The 26,719-nt window shown below is 36.0% G+C and overlaps 2 protein-coding genes across 6 annotated transcripts in view; both read right to left on the bottom strand.

Annotated features, from left to right (window-relative positions):
* Positions 1-26,719, bottom strand: part of EBAG9 (estrogen receptor binding site associated antigen 9) — a 1,013,262-nt gene that overhangs the window by 169,757 nt on the left and 816,786 nt on the right. The gene's annotated exons all lie outside the window — the stretch shown is intronic.
* The window catches only part of PKHD1L1 (PKHD1 like 1), a 167,281-nt gene that overhangs the window by 135,748 nt on the left and 4,814 nt on the right, over positions 1-26,719 (bottom strand). For 3 of the 5 annotated variants that reach the window (XM_050801376.1, XM_050801375.1, XM_050801374.1), the window contains exons 3-11: positions 18,301-18,445; positions 17,233-17,341; positions 16,155-16,212; positions 11,702-11,795; positions 8,772-8,825; positions 8,174-8,247; positions 6,868-6,910; positions 2,944-3,014; positions 1,325-1,435 (exon numbers count right to left, since the gene is read on the bottom strand). In XM_050801376.1, coding sequence (XP_050657333.1) covers positions 1,325-1,435; positions 2,944-3,014; positions 6,868-6,910; positions 8,174-8,247; positions 8,772-8,825; positions 11,702-11,795; positions 16,155-16,212; positions 17,233-17,341; positions 18,301-18,445 — 759 coding nt within the window. Of the gene's footprint in view, positions 1-1,324; positions 1,436-2,943; positions 3,015-3,840; positions 3,888-6,867; positions 6,911-8,173; positions 8,248-8,771; positions 8,826-11,701; positions 11,796-16,154; positions 16,213-17,232; positions 17,342-18,300; positions 18,446-26,719 lie in introns of those variants that run through there. The other 2 variants (XM_050801377.1, XM_050801378.1) reach the window with 2 other exon arrangements.

Raw genomic sequence — 26,719 nt, forward strand, 5'->3', positions numbered from 1 at the left:
CAAGTAATCTTCCTGCCTCAGCCTGCCAAACTGCTGGTATTACAGGCATGAGCCACTGCACCCAGCCCCTTTCATTATTTTGAATGTTTCATGGATGCAAGAAATTTGAACCAGAAAACAGTAAATAGGAACAGTATATTAAACCAATCACCCATTTTATTGGAAGCAAAGGAAAGGCACATAAACATCACATTTTCAATAGATTATTGAGTATTCAAAATCTGGAATCTGGTTGCCATATTAATGGTAATGAAGGATGATAGAAAACTAACATGTTCTCTTTTCATATCAACAGCATCATAGTCGTATGCCAAATAAACATAAGATCAGATTATAAAACATATTATATAAATTAAAAGTGCATTATGGCCTGGGTTTTAATGTTTAAAACATAAAATCTGGTCAGATTAATACATATATGAATTTTAAATATTTATGGCCCAGGTTTTAATATGTATGCCAATGACCAGCAAGGATTCATGCAGACACGAAAGAAGACTGTATAAATATTACATGAGGTTGCTTAATATCCATTTCTCTTTTTTCTGAAATCACATTTTGGCTGGCTTGCAGGCAGATTCTGTAAAAGGTAGAAAGTACTTGAGCAAAAGGACCGTAGAAATGCATATGCCTTATTCCATGGGCAGGCATCCTGTCCCCTGACTAGCAATAAAAGTGATGTCATTATGGCTGAATGGGAAGATTCCCAAGATCACATTCACTCCTTTTGAGCTGCATAGCTGCCTACCTCTGAACAGATCTGGACAGGACACATAAAAGTGAAGCATAACCACAGAACCAAGTCCTACATGCGTTTGTAAATAGACAACTCATTGAAATTACTGCTCTTTTCAAGGCCAATATCATCAGTGATTACTGATGTCCAGATGAGGCACAGTATATGAGAAGAATATGAGGAGAACAACCCAAAATATTACTTTAAATTTCCTCACAATTAGCTAACTCGTTGAGAAATAACAACCATTCAAAAAGGGCATTTAAGAGCTTCTAAATTAAGGGTAGGTGTGTCCTTAAACTGTGGTGAGGAATTCATGGATGGCAGCTGCAATGCTGCTACACAAAGCCTGTTGGTGCCAACCCTACAGCTCAGGTGCTATTCACATGAGATTTCAGGGAGTGGCCCTTGCTGGAAAATTGCAATGGAAAGAGTATCAAACCCCAGAACCAAATAACTGTGTGAAAATACTCAGATTCCAATTGAAGGCATGAGTTGAGAAAAGACTATTATTAGTATTACGAATTATTAAAGAACAGGCAGAATTAGTGGTAAAAAGGTAATATATCAAAAAAACATGAGAAATACCTCCAACTAGAACTCTGATGGGGAAATCTGTCTGATCAAAGAACTGTCCACTTATTGTCAGCGTGGTGCCACCTCGAATGCTTCCTTGTGAAGGAAAAATCATAGTGACCTCTGGGGTAAAAGCACATTAAATAAAATACCATAAATATTACACATAAATGCAAATGCCTGATTTTTTAAAACTTCCAAATTACCTAGCCATAGCATCTTTGTTACCAACTGCATAAATTAGGTGTTTCATTACTTTCTCTGATGCAATCCTGCAAAAAAGACAATAAACATGGCATTGACAGAGACTTACATTCCATGAGGAGCAGGCTTTGGTGTTGACTGGTATTAAAGCAACATTCATAATACGAGCATTAAAGAAGTAAGGAAAACCTGAGCTGAGCAGGAAGGCAGGTAGAACCACTCTTCTTCCATACGCTCTTGAAGAATGAACCTTTCCTATGTTCATGGACCAACCTCTTATAATTTTCTCTTCTAGTAATACATTTAACTATGATTGAACTTCTTGTGGCTTTGTATATATAAGTTGTAGGTATATTGTGAAATAGTCCAGTACATGACATATGGCAGATTCTTACTAAAATTTATCCTTATTAACTCTATCAAATACCTATGTATTCTTACATATGAATTTCACACTAAATAAGCTTCTAGGAAAAGCCAAGATACATCACATTTGATTGATTCCAAGACCCACCTTTTTTAACATCTTTGAAATCTAAATGTATCTTTCCATTACTCTTGACCTGGAGTGGAGTACAATTCTTTCAGGATGATTTGCGTTTGTTCTGATACTCTCCAAGGGATACTATCAACCTGAGACCTCTTTAAATTAAATTATGATCTTCTTGAGGATTCTTTTGGACCACACTGAGAGCATAAATCTGAGACAGTTTCAGTGGTCTCCAAGTTACCAAAGCCAAACTTTAGATTTTTTGATTTTACAATGGTGCAAAAATAATGAATTTGGTAGAAACCATATAGTACTTAGAATTTTGAATTTTGATCTTTTCCCAGGCTAGTGATATGCAGTAAATACGCTCTCCTGATGCTGAGCAGCACAGCCAGCAGCAGCCCCCAGTCAGTCACGCAATGATGAGGGTAAACAACTTGTACCTGCAGAGCACTGTGTTGTCAGATGATGTAGCCAATGTGAGTGTTCTGAGCACGTTTAAGGAAAGCTAAGCTAAGCTAATACACATTCAGTGTATTAAATGCATTTTCAATTTAACAATATTTTCAACTTATGATGGGGTTATCCCATTGTAAATTGAGAGGCATCTATACTGGTTTTTGGTTAAGATTGACAGTGGAGATTTTTTCCCTCCCTCTACCAATAGCCAAAGTTGAAACATGCAAATTTCCCTGCTGTCTGTGTTAGTGTAATGAGTTTATTTTTCAATCAATCTGACACTAAGAGTATTGTCTGCTGTGGGGGAGGTCCTGCTTAATGTTGGAGCTTTCTGTTAGACTCCCCATCTTAGGCATTTTTCCTTTCCTAGCAGTACATCAAATAATATAATACACCTTACACTCATTGCCTTTGGTTTAGTTAAATCAATTATACACTGTCTTCCCCCCTACAACAGAGTGAAAGAAAAGTCACATACCTGCATATGTTTGAAACATTGAAATTTTATTGAGAGAAGAAACAAAATATGCCATTTTCTGTGGAAAACTCCTGTTAAAAAAAGGTTAAATTTTCTGCTTTAAATGATCTTTAATTTAGGAACTTTTTTGTTTAACTTCGGTGATAGTAATTATGTGATAATCTGCAAAAGAGCAGGATGAAACTTTTGCAAGAGGATAAGAATTTTCTTTATTCTGATTTGGTTGTTGGTGACATACATATATACATTTGGTACTGAATTGCAATCTGTATCTCAATAAAGTTGATTTCTTTTTCTTTCTTTCTTTTTTGTTTTTTTTTTGATGGAGTCTCGCTCTGTTGCCAGGATGGAGTGCAGTGGTGCAATCCCGGCTCATTGCAACCTCTGCCTCCCGGATTCAAGGGATTCTCCTGCCTCAGCCTCCCAAGTAGCTGGGTCTACATGTGCATGCCACCACGCCCAGCTAATTTTCTTTTATTTTTAGTAGAGTTGGGGTTTCACCATGTTGGCCAGGATGGTCTCTATCCCTTGACCCCGTGATCCGTCCTCCTTGGCCTCCCAAAGTGCTGGGATTACAGGTGTGAGACCCTGCGCCTGGCCCTAAAGTTTATTTTAAGAAATTATATTGACATAAAAAAGCATACAGGAGGATTACCCTTTATAAAGGCTGGGATCTTCTGCTGACCATGCCAGTCTGTCTTCTTTTAGAACCTCTTTTTTGTTCTAAGATGAGGGATCACGCTAGGACCTTTCAATTGATTATGCCGTTTGATCTTTACATCAACCACATGAGGTAGGTGAATTTCAGAGAATTAACTTAAGATCACACAGTAAGTAAGTGGCAGACACAGAACTGGACCCAGGTAGTTTGAGTCCAGAGCTGTGGCTCCTCCTCACCTGTGTATTACACAGTACTTCTCCTCCGCCCACTAATCTGTGTGACACTGCAAGTGGATGACAGCAAATTAGCAATAATTGACCGGGTTAAAACTGTCCTTAATAAACACAGTGCCTATTATTCATAGATACGCACTTATACTTCTATAAACCTAAAGAATTAAGAAGGAAAATAATTCTGGAAATTAAATGCTGTTACTTTAATTATGTTCAAGACATTCTCCATTAGAAAAGTTAAGAAATTCAAATATTAAGACTCATATCTTATTCATCATAGTTATACTGAATTAGAATCTAAAAAAATAATGTAAATCTTGTCATTGAGACCAATAATTAACACTCCTACAAATCTAACCCAGGCATTACCATGTTTATTTGCAAGACTAAAGAGTCTCTGGAAATATTTTATGCTAGATTAGCTACTTAAGAAGTTCATGCTAGATTTCATATTTTTATGTCAGAAGCCTTTTGGCTGATTTCCCAAAGATCTGAAACCTTGCTAGCTCCAACGATATTGCATCTGGTCAGATCCTGCATCTCAAAAATTAACTCTGCTTCTTAAGTTAGTGGGGAAATTGCCTCCTGAAATAAAATTTGAATGTAATTTATTTTGGATGACACTGAGGTTGTTTTCACTAATTCATTGATAATGACTAGGCATTTCTCAATTAAGGCAGCGTCGTCTGAACCTTATCAGTTTGGAACAGCTGTTGTTTGAACTTGGGGTAATAGAGAAGAGAAGGTTGGCTATTAAAAGAAATACAGAATAGATGCCACAGAAAGGCCTTTAATTGGTTCATTTGATATTCAACAATGCTCATGAAATTTGTGAAATATCAGCTTTATAAGTTAATGAATGATTTAACATTCAAAAAATACCATGTAATCTTAAAACTAGGCTTTAAAATCATAAATGTCATATTTCTAACAGTTATCTTAAATTCATAAGAATATTTTATACAGAAACACAAATTTCCTCAATTCTAAGGCATTTGTACAAAGGAACAGGCATTGGCTTTAAAATTGGGTAGGGGGTGGAATTATAAATTGAGTCCATAGAATCAACAATTTAATGCAGTATTTTTGCTTCTATTATATGTGAATTTGCTGGCATTTCTAAATTGAAAGTTTCTGGGCATGTTAACGCAGCATATTGATTTATGAGTACTTATCAATCACATTCAACGTTGATCACTCAAATCTTCTATTTTTGGATAATTATTTCTCTGAGAGACATATGATGGATTTGGCAATTAATGCTTTTCATACAGACTCAGAACTAAGAATTCATTTTTCTTTCACCTTGGGAAGGTTGCTACTAAGAGCATTTTTAAAAATCATGTATAGTTCAAAAAATCATTTAAAACTCAATAATTATTGTCCCTAATATGGTTTTCTAATATGTTCAACAAAATCCTGTTGCCCTGTCTTATCAAGTCGTATATAAGTAGGTCATCCCTGAAGAGAATAATTGTTAAGTTATGGGACCCTGTCATGTGTCCCATGTAAATCACAAAGTTGTATTATAGCATTGTTTATATATCTTCCACTCTGATTTACTCTTAGTTTTGGTCTAGCCTATATTGGTCTATAATAAAGTGTCCAGTCAGGCATCATTTTGTTATAATGACACCTATTGCCTCTAGATGTCTAGAAGTAGATGGTCTCTAAATACAATGCTAGTGCACTTGAGTTCACTAACCAATTGCAGTTCCATACATGAAGGGACAAAATCTCATCCTTCACTTGTAGTCTTTGAGTGCTGCCAGGAATAATATCTACTTTGATTGTAATATTGCCATTTTTTCAGACCTCTGATCATTGTTCAGAGACAAAAAATAAATTAACAGATCTTTCCTATTATTGATCTACTATAGCTATATTAGGATTGAGTGTTAATGCAATTTATTTGGATTTCTGTCAACTCACTTTCTCAATAGGAAACACTGTGACATTTTGGGCAGAACAATTGATTTGGGTTTGGCACATCATGATACTGCCCACTAAAGGCCATTAACATACCCAGTTACTGTGACAGTCAGGGGATTCTCCACACATTTGCAAATGCTCCCAAGAGTAGGGAAATCCTGCTATGGTATGGCATCCTGGATCAGTATCGTAAGTAGTGATGAAATATAGTACTGGTTGCTGAATCACTCCATCAGTCATGGCAAAGCACTGGAATAAAACGCTCAGGTCCTAGAGTTAGATGGCATGAGTTTGCACACTAATGCTGCTTCCTACTAGCTGAATATCCCTAGGCAAATTATTTAATGTTTCTAAGTCTCATTTTCCCAGTGGATAACATAGGGTGGATGATAACACTTAATTTATCCTTGGGAGCTTCTTTAGGAGGATTAAACTCGATAATGTATGTAAAGTGCTTAACACCATGCCTGCTGCTAAATGTTCACTATTATTATCTATAATATGGGGTTTCAACATGCATTGAGATTTGCATACTCTGATATTTCTATAAAAGTATGATGATCTTTCTTACTGAAATTAGAATGTAGAACATCTGGAAATGAGTTCTAGTTTTATTAAAAGTCATAAATATGAGTTACTAATATTGCTGTTAAGATGCACAATTGAAAGATATAACTACCATCTTTCATAACTCCTTATGTCTTGATAACTTCAAAGAAAATCTTTATCAGGTAATATTAACCATGAGGTTTTATTTATTCTCCCATTAGTTTAAATTTGAATTTAATTGCTTTAGTTATTTAAAAAGTTACAGTTAAATCAGAAAAGCTGCAGTACATAAAATAATACTTTTCTATAACACAAGTGAAGATTTTTATGTTATTTTAGTTAATGCTAGATTTCCCTACAACAGAAAGGTTATGTATGAAGCCTAAATTATGAGAGAAAAGAAATCACAGACTCTTTAACTATTAATTTGGGGAAATAAAGTAGTTAAGTTTTTAAACCTCTGCATCTATGGCACAAAGTAAATATACATTTTATCTTATTTACCCAGTTGAATAAATTATAAAAATTATTATTTACAAAATAGCCTACCTTCCATAATCGTTATCTAAGATGAAACTGACATTGTGATGACCTGGAATTAATGAAAATACACCATCAAATTCCCAATCACAGAAGAACAATAACTCTATATTACAAAGCTGATTTAAAAGCAGACAAAAAGTACAAAATCAAAATTGTACTTATCCAATTTTCTATTCATCATCAAAGAAATAAAAATTGAACTGTCTTAAAGCAGCCACTATATAAAAATATACACAATGAGGTGTCTTGAAGTTATAACTAGAAACACCTAGCAAAATATGATCATGAATGAAGAATAATAAAAGAACAGATATGTAACCATATTGCCCTGAAATTTCTTTTATTTATTTAACAGCTATTTAATTGTTCAGACACTGTACTAGAGGCTGAGAGAGCAGATGTAGGGTGAGCACACAGCTTGTCCTTCTTCTAACAGAACACAATGTCTAGTGGAGGGAACAGTTAGCCAAGAGCAATGACACAGAGAACTAAAAATTGTGATAAGGCTGTTAAAAAAAAAAAGGTAGAATGGGCTTTGAGAATGTAAGACAGGTGATGACCTAGGCCTTTTTGAGAACATGACATTTTATCTGAAATGTTTAGGATAGGAAGATTGCAAAGGGCCTGAGACAGAAGGGAGGGAAGCCCATTCAAGATTTAAAAGAAGGCCAGGTGCATTGGCTCACCCCTGTAATCCCAGCACTTTGGGAGGCTGAGGTGGGAGGATCACCTGAAATCAGGAGTTTGAGACCAGCCTGGCCAACATGACGAAACCATCTCTACTAAGAATACAAAAATTAGCCACGCGTGGTGTTGCGTGCCTGTAATCCCTGCCACTAGGGAGGTTGAGGCACAATAATTGCTTGAAGACGGGAGGCAGAGGTTGCAGTGAGCTGAGATTGCAGCACTGCACCCCAGACTGGGCAACAGAGCGAGACTCTGTAAACACACACACACACACACACACACACACACACACACACAATCTATGTGTCTGGAGGACGTAGGTCAAGAAGAAAAGAACAGAGCAAAATTAAGGCAACAGGCAAAACAGCCAAATTAGACATGGAATGCTGAAGGGAAAAAGAAGAAAAAAAGAAACCTGAAGAAGTTTACCTTATATATAAACCATAAGAAAAGACTAATTCATACATGCTGGCATGAAAGTGAAAAGAAGCCAAGGAAAAGAGAAAATACTTAAAAAAAAAAAAACTGATGCAAAAGGCAGAGGAGGGATATCTAGGAGAATACAAAACAGGGAAATAGAATAAGGCATCTGTAAGCATTATGAAGAAAGATGACCAACACTTGCCAATAAAAGTTCCAGTCGTCTTACAAACCATGGAACCCATATCTCCATTTGGATGATCCAGTTTTAGACCATACCTAATAAAAAACGTTAATGTCAAAGTTTATATTGACACTAAAATTTTAGAATATTGTATTTCTCTTAAAAACAACTCATTAATTTCAGAATATGAATCAGGACAGAAATTGTTGCAACAACCAAAATTTCTGTAAAATAAAATCATTTCCTAGACTTCATTGGAGATGTTTGAATAAAATTTTATATAACAAAAAATATTTTATAATTTTGGCTATGCCCTTTAATATTCCTTTAAAAGAGTTTGAGATACTGCCAAATGAAATAATTCCTTGATAAAGATATTGCTCAAAACATCTTTTCTCATAAAAATCTAAATAGTTCATATTATACTATCTTGGAGACTGAGTAGGATATAAGGTAGCACCTAACTGTAAAAATGATTGCTAATTTGTTTTGGGATATTATAATTTATACTGTATTATAAAGCATTTAGCTATGCAGTATTGGTAGCTATTACTATTTAAATTCAGTTTGCTTATATCTGCTATTTGTTTTTATAAAGAAAGTAATTTGAAATACTTACAAATTATCAGATTGTGGTATGAGAAGTTCACAGGGCATTCCTCCAATGTAAACTCTGTACAAATATTTTTATTAGAAAAGATCAAGTTATGTTTAACAAATTGTTTCAAAAATGCGCTCCTCCCATCAACCTCACTGACTCCCTTAATTTTTTTTCTCAATCACTTATTATTATCCACCACTCATTCACTCAATAAAACATCTACTGAACCTCTATTATGTGGCAGTCCCTGCTGTAGGTACTGGGACACATCAGTGAACGAAACAAAGATCCCTTTGTTACCCTCGTGGAACTGACATTTTAACTGGGAAAGACGAATAAAACATTATAATCATAACATATTTAATGTGTTAGAGGTGTTAAGTACTACAAGAAAAGACAACATAGAAACAGATAATAAACTCATCCATCTGAAGTTAAATCATCTCAAATAAAAAGAATTTTGTAGTAGGTTTTATACTATAGGAATTAAGGTAAACAGCACAGCCATCACAAAGTTAACAGGAGAAAGAGGATGTGTAACAGCACCAGTGACACATGAATGAAAATAAGAAGCTGAGCACAGCCAGAGTTCAGCTGCAGGGAAAGCATCTGCCTCTGTATTTCCCCAGGTGATCGGGTCTGACCTATTACTTTGGGGCTGATAGTACCTGATGCTGTTGGAGGCTGGCAGGTGACTGACTGGTATTGGATTCTTTGCAACACCAGAATAAACCATCAGCTTTTGTGACAGCAAATCCCAGACTCAAAAAAAGGCCAGATACAAACTTGAACTATAAAAAATAAGGACTTTTGTTTGCAGAAAATTTTGAATTTTTTAATATACTTTTATGCATAAGTCCATTCATTTGATTATTACATTAGGATTGTATAAGCAGGTAAACTGAATTGTTGTACCCATTACACATATTCATGGATTTAAATTCTCCTTCTAATCTCCTGCCTCATTCTACCTAAATAATAAATTTAGCAGCTAACACTTGGAATAGGTTCCTACGACGTTTAATCCTTACAAACATCTTATGAGTTAGTTACTATTATCCTTCAATTTTGCACATGAAAAAACTGAAACAGAAAGCTTAAGCAGCTTGCCCAAGCCCGCAGACAATGAGGGGTAGAGCAGGGATTCAAACTCAGTTTGGCTGCAGTCAGTGTTTTTAACCACAGTTGGTAATCCACACAGTGGTCTGGGTATGTGTACCTAGAGGAAAACCACCCTATTTGGTCTTAAATACATATTTTTTAGAATTCTTTTTACCTGATTTTTTAGAACAAAAGCTCCTTAGTAAGCACTAATCCCTCTTTCCATTTGCATGTCCTCTATAATTTCTACCTGGTCTGAATTTGGAGATTTAGTTGAATGAACAAGATTTGTGAGAAGCAGGTCTCCTGAATTCCTGCCCAGAACACAGCCTATTGCTCTCAACTCCCTCCCTACTAACAGAATCCAGGCATAATAAATTGCCTCGGGAGCCCTGGTATCATAATTAACATGGTAGAAATGAGATAAATTCAGCTCCAAGACTTTCTTGCCCACACATTAATAGATGTGTGAAAAAAAGATCTGAATTTACATATAATAGCTCAGGATTTCCAGAGTGTAAGGATTAGGTAGCCTGACCTCTAAGGTCCCCTCTCACTGCAATTCTGTGATTTCATGGAATAATTTCCATCCAAACCCTTATATTAAGCAGAAATAAATTCCAGTTTCAGTGGAGGAAAAAAGGAAACTCTTTTTGAAAGTTAAACTTTCTATTTCCTGGCCTTATTATGGGAAAGGATGACTTAGAAAACCCTGTCTAAGAATTAGAATAAAAACCATTCATAACACTCAGCTATGAGAAGCAGACAAAATTTTTACTTCTACTAATCAGTATATATAAAATGTTAAATATCTCTACTTGGAAGTTCTTTTATTACATATAAGGAATTAGTATGAACATTTTCAGAAATTATAGATGCATACAAATGTGATTTAATTAAAGGTTCTGTTCTATACAATGCCAGATAAATCTTTATTTCACTTATTAAAATCTTTTAAATTGCTTGTTTTACAAAATTATATATTTGTGTGTGTGTGTGTATACCTCACCTTTATAGCATTCAAAAAATTCTCTAACTGTTGAGTTGCTATCTGAATTGTTTAACTTATCCGTTTACCTGTTTTATGCATGAATTCGATAAACATAAAATCTTGAAAGCCATAATTGTGAGTCTATACTTTTTTTCTATAGGAAATAAATAGGGCTTTCAGTCTTTAAAGGCAGGATGGAAATAATACCATCTATGCTACAGGAAGAAACTCTAGTGACAATGCTAGTTTTCAGTCCAAAATGTGGACAATTTTTTTTTTTTTTTTGACATTAGCTAACTAGCCAAAGTTACTGTTTAGTTCACAGTTGGCAAATGGAAAAAACAGGATTCAAAGCTTGGCCTGTTAATGAGTTATTGACAATATTTGGTTTCAGCACTTGCCTGTATATCATGAAGCAGTAGAAAAAGTGTCAAATACTGTGTTACGAGACTTGTGTTCTACTAGTGTTCTACTCCTGACCCTGACTAAGCTATGTGACCTCTAGGCCTCAGGTGTTTTTATACACAAAATGAGGCAGTTAGATTAAGTAATAAAGGCCTCTAGTAATAAATTTGTATGACTATAATTCAATTACTGTTGGACTTGTCTGTGAGTTTCTTCTATTAATAAATCCATCACAAAACAATAAGAAATTACATCAGACCAATAAAGAAAGACATATCGACCATTGCTTTGTTGTCAATGAATCTTCCAACAGTCTGTTTTACTTTCTATAATATGGCTGAAAACACACTGGTTAGTTCTACCACATTGTAATGGGATTTAATATCATTGGCCCATTATTTCTGGAATATTATATCTCATTTATAAGAGTGTATTTCCAAATCAAGATTACCTCAAAATCCTAACATTTTTCCCATTTGAGCTTAGTGCAATATTACTTCCATAGACGTCAGTGAAGATTCTGCCTTGGATTGTTATTAGTGTACCTGAAAACAAACAAAAACCCCAAAAAGGTTCTGTGTAAGAAAATCTATCCACACACTTAATAAGAAAACATAAGAGATTTTCCCAATAAAACCAGGACCCAGACACTTATACCCCATGTTTGCCACTATTGTTTAGCATTGTTATGAAAGTTCTACAAACACAATAAAACATGAATGAGTATCTATAAATATTTATAGATTAGAGAAGTATAGCATAGAAGACAGGATGATATTCTGTAAGTACTGCTTGGGTCAATGGGTGATTATTTGAGAAAATAAAAAGGATCTCTGTACTGAAAAGTAAGAGAAATCTTAGATGAAATAAAAATGAAATATAAAAAATAAAACCATAACAATTCTTGAAAAATAGGTGAAAATTTATGTAATATTTATATAGTTTGGATAGTAGGATCTCCCATCACTTAAAAATGAAGAAAAAATAATAAAGATTAAGATCCATAGATGTGATAATAAAAATCAAAATTTGTCTGGATGACAGAAAAATCATTAATACATTTTAAAAGTAAATGATAAATTCAAAATATATTTCTTACATATAACATATAAATGGTTAATATCATTAAAATATAAAGAATACTTGTAACTTAATAAGAAAAATGGTGAATAACTTTAAATTAATCCAAAGAGTTAACAGTTAATGTATAAAAGAAGGAATACAAATGGTCAATAGGGAAAAAATAAGTTTAATTACATAAATCAAAGAACTGGAAAAAAATTAAACCTACTGTATATAAATTCTTCAAAAAATAGTACCTAGAATTGTCAAGGTTACACATTCTCTGTTATTGCCGTTGGGATTATAAACTTGAATAATATAGTAATTATAACCCTGGAAACAAGTTGAATGTACAAGTGGTGGGTGAGCGGGCGTGGATAAATACATTACAGTAGATGAAGACATAGCCGTTGAAAATAGATTGCTAGCAGGACTAATAAAGAAGAAAAGAGAGAAGAATCTAATAGATGCAACAAAAAATGATAAAGGGGATATCACCACCGACCCCACAGAAATACAAACTATCATCAGAGAATACTATAAACACCTCTACACAAATAAACTAGAAAATCTAGAAGAAATGGATAATTTCCTGGACACTTACACTCTCCCAAGACTAAACCAGGAAGAAGAAGCCTGAATAGACCAATAGCAGGCTCTGAAATTGAGGCAATAATAAATAGCCTACCAACCAAAACCAGTCCAGGACCAGATGGATACACAGCTGAATTCTACCAGAGGTACAAGGAGGAGCTGATACCATTCCTTCTGAAACTATTCCAATTAATAGAAAAAGAGGGACTCCTCCCTAACTCATTTTATGAGGCCAACATCATCCTGATACCAAAGCCTGGCAGAGTCACCACAAAAAAAGAGAATTTTAGACCAATTTTGCAACATCGATGCAAAAATCCTCAATAAAATACTGGCAAACCGAATCCAGTAGCACATCAAAAAACCTATCCACCATGATCAAGTGGGCTTCATCCCTGGGATGCAAGGCTGGTTCAACATACGCAAATCAATAAATGTAATCCAGCATATAAACAGAACCAAAGACAAAAACCACATGATTATCTCAATAGATGCAGAAAAGGCCTTTGACAAAATTCAACAGCCCTTCATGCTAAAAACACTCAATAAATTTGGTATTGATGGAATGTATCTCAAAATAATAAGAGCTATTTATGACAAACCCACAACCAATATCATACTGAATGGGCAAAAATTGGAAGCATTTCTTTTGAAAACTGGCACAAGACAGGGATGCCCTGTCTCACCACTCCTATTCAACATAGTGTTGGAAGTTCTGGCTAGGGCAATCAGGCAAGAGAAAGAAATAAAGGGTATTCAGTTAGGAAAAGAAGAAGTCAAATTGTCCCTGTTTGCAGAAGATATGATTGTATATTTAGAAAACCCCACCGTCTCAGCCCAAAATCTCCTTAAGCTGATAAGCAACTTCAGCAAAGTCTCAGGATACAAAATTAATGTGCAAAAATCACAAGCATTCTTATACACCAGTAACAGACAAACAGAGAGCCAAATCATGAATGAACTTCCATTCACAATTGCTTCAAAGAGAATAAAATACCTAGGAATCCAACTGACAAGGGATGTAAAGGATCTCTTCAAGGAGAACTACAAACCACTGCTCAGTGAAATAAAAGAGGACACAAACAAATGGAAGAACATACCATGCTCATGGATAGGAAGAATCAATATCGTGAAAATGGCCATACTGCCCAAGGTAATTTATAGATTCAATGCCATCCCCATCAAGCTACCAATGAGTTTCTTCACAGAATTGGAAAAAACTGCTTTAAAGTTCATATGGAACCAAAAAAGACCCCGCATTGCCAAGACAATCCTAAGTCAAAAGAACAAAGCTGGAGGCATCACGCTACCTGACTTCAAACTATACTACAAGGTTACAGTAACCAAAACAGCATGGTACTGGTACCAAAACAGAGATATAGACCAATGGAACAGAACAGAGTCCTCAGAAATAATACCACACATATACAGCCATCTGATCTTTGACAAACCTGACAAAAACAAGAAATGGGGAAAAGATTCCCTATTTAATAAATGGTGCTGGGAAAATTGGCTAGCCATAAGTAGAAAGCTGAAACTGGATCCTTTTCTTACTCCTTATATGAAAATTAATTCAAGATGGATTAGAGACTTAAATGTTAGACCAAATACCATAAAAACCCTAGAAGAAAACCTAGGTAACACCATTCAGGACATGAGCATGGGCAAGGACTTCATGTCTAAAACACCAAAAGCAATGGCAACAAAAGTCAAAATTGACAAATGGGATCTCATTAAACTAAAGAGCTTCTGCACAGCAAAAGAAACTACCATCAGAGTGAACAGGCAACCTACAGAATGGGAGAAAATTTTTGCAATCTACTCATCTGACAAAGGGCTAATATCCAGAACCTACAAAGAACTCCAACAAATTTACAAGAAAAAAACAAACAACCCCATCCAAAAGTGGGCAAGGGATATGAACAGACATTTCTCAAAAGAAGACATGCATACAGCCAACAGACACATGAAAAAATGCTCGTCATCAGAGAAATGCAAATCAAAACCATAATGAGATACCATCTCACACCAGTTAGAATGGCAATCATTAAAAAGTCAGGAAACAACAGGTGCTGGAGAGGATGTGGAGAAATAGGAAAGCTTTTATACTGTTGGTGGGATTGTAAACTAGTTCAACCATTATAGAAAATGGTATGGCAATTCCTCAAGGATCTAGAACTAGAAGTACCATATGACCCAGCCATCCCATTACTGGGTATATACCCAAAGGATTATAAATCATGCTGCTATAAAGACACATGCACACGTATGTTTATTGCAGCACTATTCACAATAGCAAAGACTTGGAATCAACCTAAATGTCCATCAGTGACAGACTGGATTAAGAAAATGTGGCACATATACACCATGGAATGCTATGCAGCCATAAAAAGGGATGAGTTTGTGTCCTTTGTAGGGACATGGATGCAGCTGGAAACCATCATTCTCAGCAAACTATCGCAAGAACAGAAAACCAAACACTGCACGTTCTTATTCATAGGTGAGAACTGAACAATGAGATCACTTGGACTCGGGAAGGGGAACATCACACACTGGGGCCTATTATGGGGAGTGGGGAGGGGGGAGGGATTGCATTGGGAGTTATACCTGATGTAAAGGACAAGTTGATGGGTGCTGATGAGTTGATGGGTGCAGCACACCAACAAGGCACAAGTATACATATGTAACAAACCTGCATGTTATGCACATGTACCCTAGAACTTAAAGTGTAATAATAAAAATAAATAAATAAATAATAAGAATAAAAAAACCAACAAAAACAAAACAAAAAACAAACAAACAAAAATTGGTAGTTCTTGCTTTTTTTTTTTTTTTTTTTTCCAGATAGGGTCTTGCTCTGTCATGTAAGCTCAATCATGTCTCACTGCAGCCTCACACTCCTGGGCTCAAGTGATCCTCTCGCCTCAGCCTCCTAAGTAGCTGGAACTAAAGGTGCATGCCACCAAGCCTGTCTAATTTATTTATTTATTTTTATTTTTTAGAGACAGGAGTCTCATGATGTTGCCCAGGCTAGTCTCAAACTCTTGGGCTCAAGGAATTCTTGCATTTTGGCCTCCCCAAATGCTGAGATTGCAGGCATGAGCCACTGCGCCTGGCAGATAGTTATTTTTATAATGAAAAAAAATGCTATTTAAAAATTGCAGGTATTATACTAATTTTACATACTGAAAAATAAACACATTGTTTACCATGAAACCAAAAGTTATTTCAGATGTCATATAACAGACCTGGCGTTCCAGATAAAGGTGTGATGCTTCTTATTGTTGGGGTCCTAAAACTTTTTGCCTATAAAAAGAATAATGTCAATATGCAAACTTATCTCTGTTTTGCTTCTAGTTTTGTGAAATAATTTCTTACATTATTAAATTTCAACAATATTCTTAATGTAACTGTCTTATAGCAAAGAAGATAAAAATAAGATGAACCTAAGAGTTAATTTAGAGGATAGGAGCATCATGGTTTTGCTTCTTAATAGCTATGGGGCTGAAAGAGAAGGGAGGGAGAAACCAAGAATGGTAACAGGTTTCTAGCTTGAGATAGTGAGAAATAATCAGAGAAAAAAGTAGATTTAAGGAGGAATACAAAACTGCAGTTTGAGATATGCTGAATTTAGGTTGCTTTAAAGCCATTTAGGTGTGACATACCAGAAAACAAACCACAGTTCCACGTCTGGGGATAGAGAAGAAAGCCAGAGATATCTGGGAATCATATTTGGCAATGTATTTTGGAATCAGAGAAGCTTCTTGAAGACAGATGTCATTATTGTTTTCTTCAGTATTTCATCTTATATTAGAACATTGTAGTACTCAGTAATTGACAACTTAAAACTAATATAATTTATTAAAAATATATGGGATAATGCTTAGAAGAGAATGTATTACTGCTACTACTTCTATTTAGGGCAGTTAAATTTTGAGAGGCTCTTACACCGCGTGCAGGTACATTTTATCTCATTACATTAGAAATTATGTAGAAAGGAAAGGTAGTTACTTCGATGAAAATAGGAAATGGGAGAATCACACTGAGTAGAAGTAGAGATAAAGGGGAAAATATGAACAAGAAAACATGTTGGATGTATGAAAGTTTAATTTAATAATAAAAGTAAAAGGGGAAATAAATCAGAAATAGCAGACATTCAATTACTATGGAAGACAATTTAAATTGAGAGAAATTATCCTTTGTTACATGCTAACGTATTTTTAAATGTGGAAATAGATAATCTGTAAAACTATAAAGTAAAAATTCAGCTTTGCAAGAAGGAAAGCAAGATCAACTATATAAATTGAAGAGAAGATTCCTACATACGTTGAAGGTACATGCCCAGCTGTTGATGTGACCTTTGCAGGTGTTATTTTCTGTAACAGGAACCCCGTCCACACTGACTCTAACAGCGTAGGAATCTTCTGGCATTGCTCTATAAGGAAAATGAAGAATATATGAGACATGCAATACCTCTCTTATTTAGTGTACAGTATTAATGAAAAATACTGCCCCAGACTGCGTGCCATTTTTGACAGAAAGTGTCCAACATCATAACTGATATCTAGTAAAGTTCCATTCTATATTATGGAAAAATTATCTCCATCTTGAACTCTTCATTGCAAACTCTAACCTCATGAACTTCAGGCAAATGCTTATTCTGACTATGCACGTTGGTGGTATTATAAAGGACAACAAATGTAATAACAACAAATTCAATAATAAACATTTAAAATAGTAACATATCACCTTGGTATAATCAGTTATTCCATGCTTTGCTTCTTAAAAAGTACTAGTTAATCAAGCTTCCCCTAAGTAAGCTTTTCCTGGTGAAGAACAGTCATCAAACCTAACATAAACGAAATCCTCTAGAATATGTGCTATCTGTTTCTAAGGTCAATATTGAAAGTTGCAATTTTAAGTGATTTTTCCTAAGTTGCTAATAACATACATTAATTTGGGCTGATAGTAAAGAACTTGAAAATGTCACTTGAAATGTCACAATACAAAATGATTATCTTTAATCTTAATGACTATGTGAATATTTTGAACAAAATTAATCAAATGCAACAGAAAAAGCATAATTTTGGTATTTTAAGGCACATCACTACAATTAAATAGTAGTCATTTATCTGCTAAAAAAGCTTGACAACAAGGTAGTAGCGCTAATAACATGGGAAAAGATATAGAATATGTTTTTATCATGCCAATTATAATTGAATATAATAAAGGCATAAAATAGTCTAAACATCACAAAATGAAAAATAATAACCTATCATCAGAAAAATATGACTTATAATAGCCAGGGTAATAAAACTATTATAATACTAACATTCATAACTATAACTTCTGATATGATGAAAACGATTTTATTAAAGATACTTTAAAACAGACCTAGTATAGCATGAAATTTGAGTTGAATGACTTGCGTCTTTTTCTACATCACAAGTAATTGACTGGAAAGAAGAAACTAATTGCACACTGTTTCCCAACTCAGCATTATCAACTCCATAGTTAAACTGGTTTGCTTGAGAAAAACCTGGAAAAGTAAGAAGATTTAATTATTACTATTGGTATTCTATCTTCAGAGACCTAACAGTTGTCACCTGATATCAAATCATACAGTAAATGATTTCATAAACAGTACTGAAGCAAGCAGTGAACCTATTTCATATTTATCCTTATGATTGTAATCTTCTTTCAAAGCACAAAATTTAGCCTTTATTTCATTTACTCATAAACGTATTGCTGGAGGATAGATAGAGTCATCTCTTAGCATTCATGGGGATTTGTTCCAGCATCCCCTTGGATAACAAAATTCACAAATGTTCAAGTGCTGTAGTCAGCTCTGCAGGACAAGCATCCAGATTCCACATCTGGTGAATACTGTACTTCCCATTCACAGTTGGTTCGATTTGTGGATGACAGGCCCGAGGTTACAGAGAGCCTACCGTGAGCCTACATAGCACCAGATTCTATATCTGGGGGTGATAAGTACCATGAAAAGGGCAGGCTAAAAGGACTAAAAAGAGTAGAGGAGGAGAACACTATTTTATAAAGGATGAGGTCTTTGTTTTAAGTTTCTACAGAGCAAAATCTGAGGTGAGGATTTGCCAGCACATAATTTATTTGGGCAATGAGCTATTAGGTATGAGAGAGAGCAAAATGTGAGGAAAGAAAAGCTGGGCACCGCTGAGGACAACTGGGGCTCAATGTTGCTGGGAATTTCTAAGGAACATATGGCATGTCTTTCCAAATCAAAAAATCGATGGCAAGAAGCATTTCTTCATCAAATCTGGTCCCCATTGGTAGAGGCTTCTCTCTGGGGGAAATAACTTTTTTGGCACTTTCACACTGCACATAGGTATATGTATATGAGTTCCAAAGTCTGGAGTTACTGCATTAGGCAAGTCCTTGAATAACTGACAAAGACATGGTGTTAGAACTCAGACAAGAAGCTGGAAGCATAAGTTGAGTCAAAGTACATAAGGAACTATTTGCCACAGCTCTAACTAGAATTAGAGTTAAGAAAGAGAGGATGTAAAGCTGAGTATAAAAGGCATCTGATTCAGTCTATCCACTATATCACACATAGCTACTCATGGCCTACATATGAAGCACAATCCATCACCAAGTCTTTGAGATGGTAGCCAGCTGAGAGCTCTACTAAGATTTAATACAAGAGTGTTAGAGGTAGCCAGCTGAGAGCTCTACTAAGATTTAACACAAGAGTGTTAGAGGTAGCCAGCTGAGATCTCTGCTAAGATTTAATACAAGAGTGTTAGAGGTAGCCAGCTGAGATCTCTGCTAAGATTTAATACAAGAGGGACAAGCTTGTGTTAAGGTTAGAGGGACAAGCTACAGGCTATACTACTATATAACTACTTCTAAAACTATAATTAATTTTCACCATGTCCCCTTGCTATCAGCCATTGTAGATTTCCCTTACCTGCAGCCAGCACTGTAGCTAATGGGGTGACACTAATGTTCATCCTGGAGAAATAGGAGCCCCTAATTACCTTGCCCTTGTAAGGTGGTGGTTTCTGCAATTGGCTGTTCTCAGAAATCACTGGACATGAAGCCAAGAAATATCCCTATGAATACCCTGAATTCCAGACCTACTCCTCCTTAACTACAATTAAGTTAAAGCAACCCTATTTCTTTATGATAATTAGAACTGATTAGCTCTGGTCATATACCAAATAGGTTTGATGAATTCAAACTGAGTAGGCAATGGTGGTAGTTTCAGTTCAGTGGAATCCATATTGTGACCCATGATGGGAGCATTCTCTACCTGGAAACTAAGACCACAAATCCAGCAGAATGTAAAGCTGCAAAGGCAGAAAGCACAAATTCAATTTCTGGATAACAGGAAGTGACAGTGAAGGGAAGCAACCCTTTATTTCCAGCTCTATGCATCTGTCTATTACAAAACAACAGCATATGTCTGTCACTGGTTCAATGCATGTTGTGGAGGATACCATCCCACCCAACAGGATGTTTTTCCCCAAGTTGGCATCTTGGCCACAGCTTTAACAGGCTGTCCCATCATTCTACTAAGCCAGATTTCCTGGTCTTGTGCCCAGTATCACAAAATTTTCACTATAAAATACATTTCTTGGCCGGGCGCGGTGGCTCAAGCCTGTAATCCCAGCACTTTGGGAGGCCGAGACGGGTGGATCACGAGGTCAGGAGATTGAGACCATCCTGGCTAACACGGTGAAACCCCGTCTCTACTAAAAAAAATACAAAAAAATAGCCGGGCGAGGTGGTGGGCGCCTGTAGTCCCAGCTACTCGGGAGGCTGAGGCAGGAGAAAGGCGTGAACCCAGGAGGAGGAGCTTGCAGTGAGCTGAGATCCGGCCACTGCACTCCAGCCTGGGCGACAGAGCGAGACTCCGTCTCAAAAAAAAAAAATAAAATAAAATAAAATACATTTCTTGTTCTGAGGCAATATTTTATAGAATTCTATGGCAGTATATCAGGTTCTATAAGCTCTCAGAAGATGGTGCTGACAGAGAACTGCGGAAAGAGGAAGCAAAGCCCGCAATTGGAGTGTCAGTTCCAGTTACAATCAATCTCTGCTCTTTCCATGGGAGAAGGGAAGTGCTGTAATCAACTTGTCACTGAGAAGCTGGGTGGACTTTTTGAGGAGTGGTACCCTATTGAGAGCTCAGTGTTGGTCTCTGCTGCTGGCAATTCAGTTATTCAGCAATAGCTGTAGGTTGTTTAGCCTGGGTGAAAGGGAGTCCATGCTGTTGGTCCATGCAAGGCCTACACCCCATGACCATTCTTCATGGGCCCCCTGCAATAGCACTGTGGTGGCCATGGAGAGAAGCTCCTGGATGAATCATCCAATCCATCTGTTTATTCCATCTCCTCTGTGGGGGATGTTCTCTTGTGGGAGTTAACTTAAGACACATAGATGTGCATGGTTTATGCTCACCGTTATGAGTCCCTTCATATGCTTCTTTCTAAGACATTCTAATTTCTGATCTTCCAATCCTGTTCCCTTCAGTTCCTAACCAACTAGTGAAGTCCTCTTTGACTGCCCAGGAGCCCATGTACATTCTTACCATAAATCACTTTTCCTGCCTACAAACTTACCAACTGTGTCTACTGATCATGGCTCTGCCTATCAGGGAGGCTGACAGTGAAAAGTGACTTAAGAGCCTTAGGGCCACTTTGCAGCATTTATGACTGAAGTCAGAGGTGATACCATGAAGATGTGAGGTGGAACTCAGGATGTATGTATTATAGACAGTCATGGAAGTTTTTCAGAGGGAGCAAGTCATGAGGCTATCTATGGGAAGTGCATTTTTGGTAGAAGGAACAGGACGTGCCAAGTCCCTGTGGTGGGACCACGTGTGTGGATTCAGATAATAGCAAGTGCGGTTGAAGAATTATGAGTGAAGAGAAATGATAGGAGAGGAGACCAGAAATGAAGGTGCTTAGGCTATTTTTAAGCGTGTGGAATAATTGCAGGCTTTGAAACAGAGGAGTGACATCATGTGACTTACAGTGTCTAAGATTCACTAGCTCCTGTTCTGAGAATAGAATAGGGGCAGCAGTGAAGATGGTGTCTCAGTGAACAATGGGATAAATAATGGGATAAATGGCATGAGTTCAAGAGAAGATCAGAAGACAGCAAAGTGAAAAGGACAAATATTGCTAACATTTTTTGGAGTTTAATTACAAACAGGGGCAGATAAATGAGTTGGTAGCTGGAGAGGGGTGTGGAGCAAGGGGAAGGCTGATGATTTTTCTTTTACTTTTTTTCAGGTGGGAAGAATAACAGTATATTTGCAGGCTGATAGGATATCTAACAGAAAGAGACAAAAGGATAATGTGAAATAGAGACAAAAATTACTTTAATCTTTCTATAAATATATGAAAATTCAAAACCACATTTGGAAGCAATTCAATATAGATTAAGCTTTGTATGCCACATAAGAATATTTTATATTTTTGAAACAATATTCACTTTTGGAATAAACCCAAGAAATAAAACCTATGAATGACTTTAGTGTTCTATTGATTAAATCCTATAATTAAATGTTCTCCTAATAAAAGTGTTAAAAAGGTACTTATACTGTTCTAGTTCACAAAGTAAATTACACACATCTATGGAATTTTATATATTATACTGCTTTGGAATAAAGTTAAATGAGGAAATAAACAGTTTTTGCCCAGATTACTTCACTATCTAAAATTCCTAAATTCTGAATTCTAACAGTATGTAAATTTTTAAATATTATTTTTCCCTATCACAGGTTCTTAACAGTAAAACTCTACTTTAGGCAAATTAAGCAGTAGTATTATATTTGAAACTATGAAAATTTTTCTTTTGCACTAGCAAATTTGTATCCATGTCATTGTAAATTTATAAGCTATTTAAATTTCAGAATGTAATTATCTACAGACCATATCATCCCATAATACAATAATAAACTTATCATCAGTAAACAAAAAAATGGTAAACCCAGAGATGTAGATTTAACTCTTTAAATGTCGTGTATAATACTATTTACAATATGACAAATAGCGCTATAATATATTCCATTTATAATACTAATGTTATAAAAAGATAAATATTTGTTACCTTACAGTGTTAGCAGTTTTCAAAATGTTTCAACAAAACAATCATTACTACAATATATGCTCATCTTCAACAACCTTTAATAGTTGAGGTGGCAGAACTGGGGTTGCCAGAAGATATCTGTGGTACAACTGCTTTTTAAATTATTGGGCATTTTCAGTGTTCCCCAAAGGTCTGCTAGACAACATGAATACTTCTGGTTTCTTGTAGGTCTGGAAGCAGGACTTCATTGTGCCTGATGTTCATCAGATACCAAAGCCTCTCACCACCAGTTCTGGTAAAGCTATGTAGCAGGAGCCCATGATGTTTAATTGAAAGGGCCCAGGCTTTGGACCTTGACTTTCTGGCCTGGAATCCCAGCTCTAACACTCCCTTGCCATTATGACCTTGGACAAGATATAACCCCTCTTAGCCTAGTCTCCTCATCAGAAAAGTGGCCATAATCTAACTTAATGGATTGTTAGGAATAATAAAGGATCATTTATAGACAATGTTTAACATGGACCTGGCTTATTAAGATATCTGCTAAGATCTCAATAGATACATGCTCCTATTATTTATCACCAAAATCCTGAGATTTAGGTTAATCATTAGTATCCCTTTTTAAATATAACACAGAGGCCGGGTGTGGTGGCTCATGCCTGTAATCCCAGCACTTTGGGAAGCCAAGGCGAGCAGATCACCTGAGGTCAGGAATTTGAGACCAGCCTGGCCAACACAGTGAAACCCTGTCTCTACTAAAAATATAAAAATTAGCCAGATGCAGTGGTGCCCGCCTGTAATTCCAGCTACTCAGGAGGCTGAAGCAGGAGAATCACTTGAACTTGGGAGGCAGAGTTTGCGGTGAGCCAAGATCACGCCATTGCACTCCAGCCTGAGTGACAGAGAGAGACTCCGTCTCAAAAAAATAATAAAATAATAAAATAAAATAACACAGAATCAGTAAGTGGGTAGCCGGGATTCAAACCCAGGCTGTAGACTTCCTCCATCCCTTATGTTCTTAGCTCCTAGGCTGTTCGTTCTTTGATATGTTGGAAAAGTAAGCAGAAACTCAATAAAGGGTAGAGAGTCTAATAAATATCATTTTATTCCTCTAAGCTTAACCAAATAACTCATCCAGCATAAGCTGAAGTACAATATAAATACCAAAGTCACATGTGAGAGACATTTGCATTGGCTTTGCAATTTCGAATCTAGAAAGGTAGTTATTACTAAAATGGAACTGTGAAAAGACATGAAAACACTGCAAAGCAAGTTACATGTAAACCCACTCTTAGCTTTTGGCAACTTTTCTCATCTTTGGTGTTCGCATTCAGTTTGGAACACACAGAAGAGCTCCTGGCAACCAACTAAAGAATGGAAAGTTTTACTTGTGGTGTATATATATATTCCTATCAGGTACGTGTCACATCAATGATAAGTAACGTGTATCTGTTCTTTAGCATTCTCAAGACAACTACCATTCTGAAAAATAATGCCAACAAAAGATGATGTCATTTTCAGCTTAGGAGTTACTATAGTGTTAAATGTATACAGCATATGTGAAGAAGTCCTAGGAGTAAAATCTATGGGAAAACAATGAACCAAATCAACAATAATTCATAAATACTGTTATTAATATTGCTTTAAAAAGTATATAAATATTTCTGACTTTTAAACTAATTCCAAAGAGTTAAAAAGAAATACAAAGGAGTCTTCTTTTTTTAAATTTTAACTTAAAAGTATAATTCTAGGCCAGGTGTGGTGGCTCACACCTGTAATCCCAGTAGTTTGGGAGGCCGAGGCCAGTGTATCGCCTGAAGTCAGGAGTTTGAGACCAACCTGGCCAACATGGTGAAACCCCATCTCTACTATACAAAAAATTAGCCAGGAGTGGTAGCAGGTGCCTGTAACCCCTGCTACTTGGGAGGCTGAGACAGGAGAATTGCTTGAACCCAGGAGGCGGAGGTTGCAGTAAGTTGAAATTGTGCCATCGCACTCCAGCCTGGGCAACAAGAGCAAAACTCCACCTCAAAAAAAAAAAAAAAATTATAATTCTAAACAAATAACTGAGGATAAAAACACCACCTCTGGAAGTACTCCAAGTCACAAAGATTACAGGAAAGGCTGAGTGTACTCTGGAAATGGAAAAGGATGAGGCTTCGGGTGGAAATTCCTGACGTGTTGATGTATTTTTTTTAATTTTGCAGAAAAACTGGAGACAGGAATTGCCAGGCACGCAAACCTGGGTCTCCTGATAGCAGCAATCCAAAAGGCACGCCTGGGCTGCTATCGCAGAAAATGGCAGTGTTATGAAAGCCAGCACTTGTCATGAAGAATGCAGGCTGTTTTGTTTTCTCTCGTTAAAAAACGTAGTGTTGAAAATGTATTAACCTACTTAAAAGTTGTAGCATTCAAAACAATGGGAAAGAAAGATACAGTGTGATAGATGGAAGACAACTCCTGAAGAATTAAACCAGACCTATAACATAAATGCAAATAATAATACAAACAAAAATAGCTCTAATGTAGAGAGTTTATAATATATACTGGGTACCTTAGATGTATCATCCTTTTCAATATTCAAAACAGTCCGAAGAGGTAGGAATTAATAGTCCCTTTTACTGATGAGTAAGCTGACGCTTAGCTAAGTAACTTGCCCCAGTCACATGATATGAAATGGCAAAGGTGAATTGAAAGCCAGTCCTACTGAACCAAAATCCATATGCTTTCTGTAACATTATTAAAAGTATGTAATTCAACACTTCAACAAAAATGTGTGTGCCAGAAATTATAAGGGAAATAGCTAGAAAAAGGAGCCAAAAGTAAAATGTTATTCCTCCCCTCTTACTGATTTTTTAAAATAAAAACAAACATGATAAATATCAAAGAAGACAATTGAGAAATACAAAGTATGACTATAAAGTAACAAAGCCAATATAATTACAAACACTCCAGAACTTATCAAAATTATAATGCTCTTAATCAAATTAGTCATCTCAGAAGAAGGTATAGTAATTTCTAGAATCGTGCCATTGTTCAAAACACTTTGCCTTGGGCATCATAAGAGTAAAATTATGTATCTATATCTCCTGAAGCATAGTCTTGTGGGGTTTTGTTTTTAAAGCAGGGTTTCGCTCCATCACCCAGGCTGTAGTGCAGTGGTACAATCATTGCTCATTGCAGCCTTAAATTCCTGGCCTCAAGGAATCCTCTCGCCTTAGCCTCCCAAGTAGCTAAGACTACAGGCATGCAGGCCATCATGCTGGACTAATGTTTTAAATGTTTCGTTTGTAGAGACAGGGTCTTGCTATGTTCCCCAGGCTGGTTGCCCAGGCTAGTCTCAAATTCCTGGCCTTAAGTGATCCTCCTGCCTTAGCTTCCCAAAGCACTGGGATTACAGGCACGGACCAATGTGCCCAACACAACCATGGCCTTTTAAACAAAGTAATGCTGTGGCAAATGTTTACAAGTCAATATCATACTATGTTTGGAAATAGCCAAAAGTCATTTGGATACACAAAAATGTTAACAGTAGATCTTTCTACTGGGTAGAATTTCAGAGAACTCACTTTCTAAGTCAAGTATTTCTATAATATTTTACTGTTTTATAATGACTTTTACAAAAATAAAACATTTTAAAAAGTAGTATGAAGCCAGTAGTTAGATAGTCATCTAGAATTTACAATTCCATTTAGAATTTGTTCTTGTGTAATTGATAAATTAGCACTGCATG

The sequence above is a fragment of the Macaca thibetana genome, chromosome 8 (assembly GCF_024542745.1).
Source record: "Macaca thibetana thibetana isolate TM-01 chromosome 8, ASM2454274v1, whole genome shotgun sequence".
Taxonomy (NCBI): domain Eukaryota; kingdom Metazoa; phylum Chordata; class Mammalia; order Primates; family Cercopithecidae; genus Macaca; species Macaca thibetana.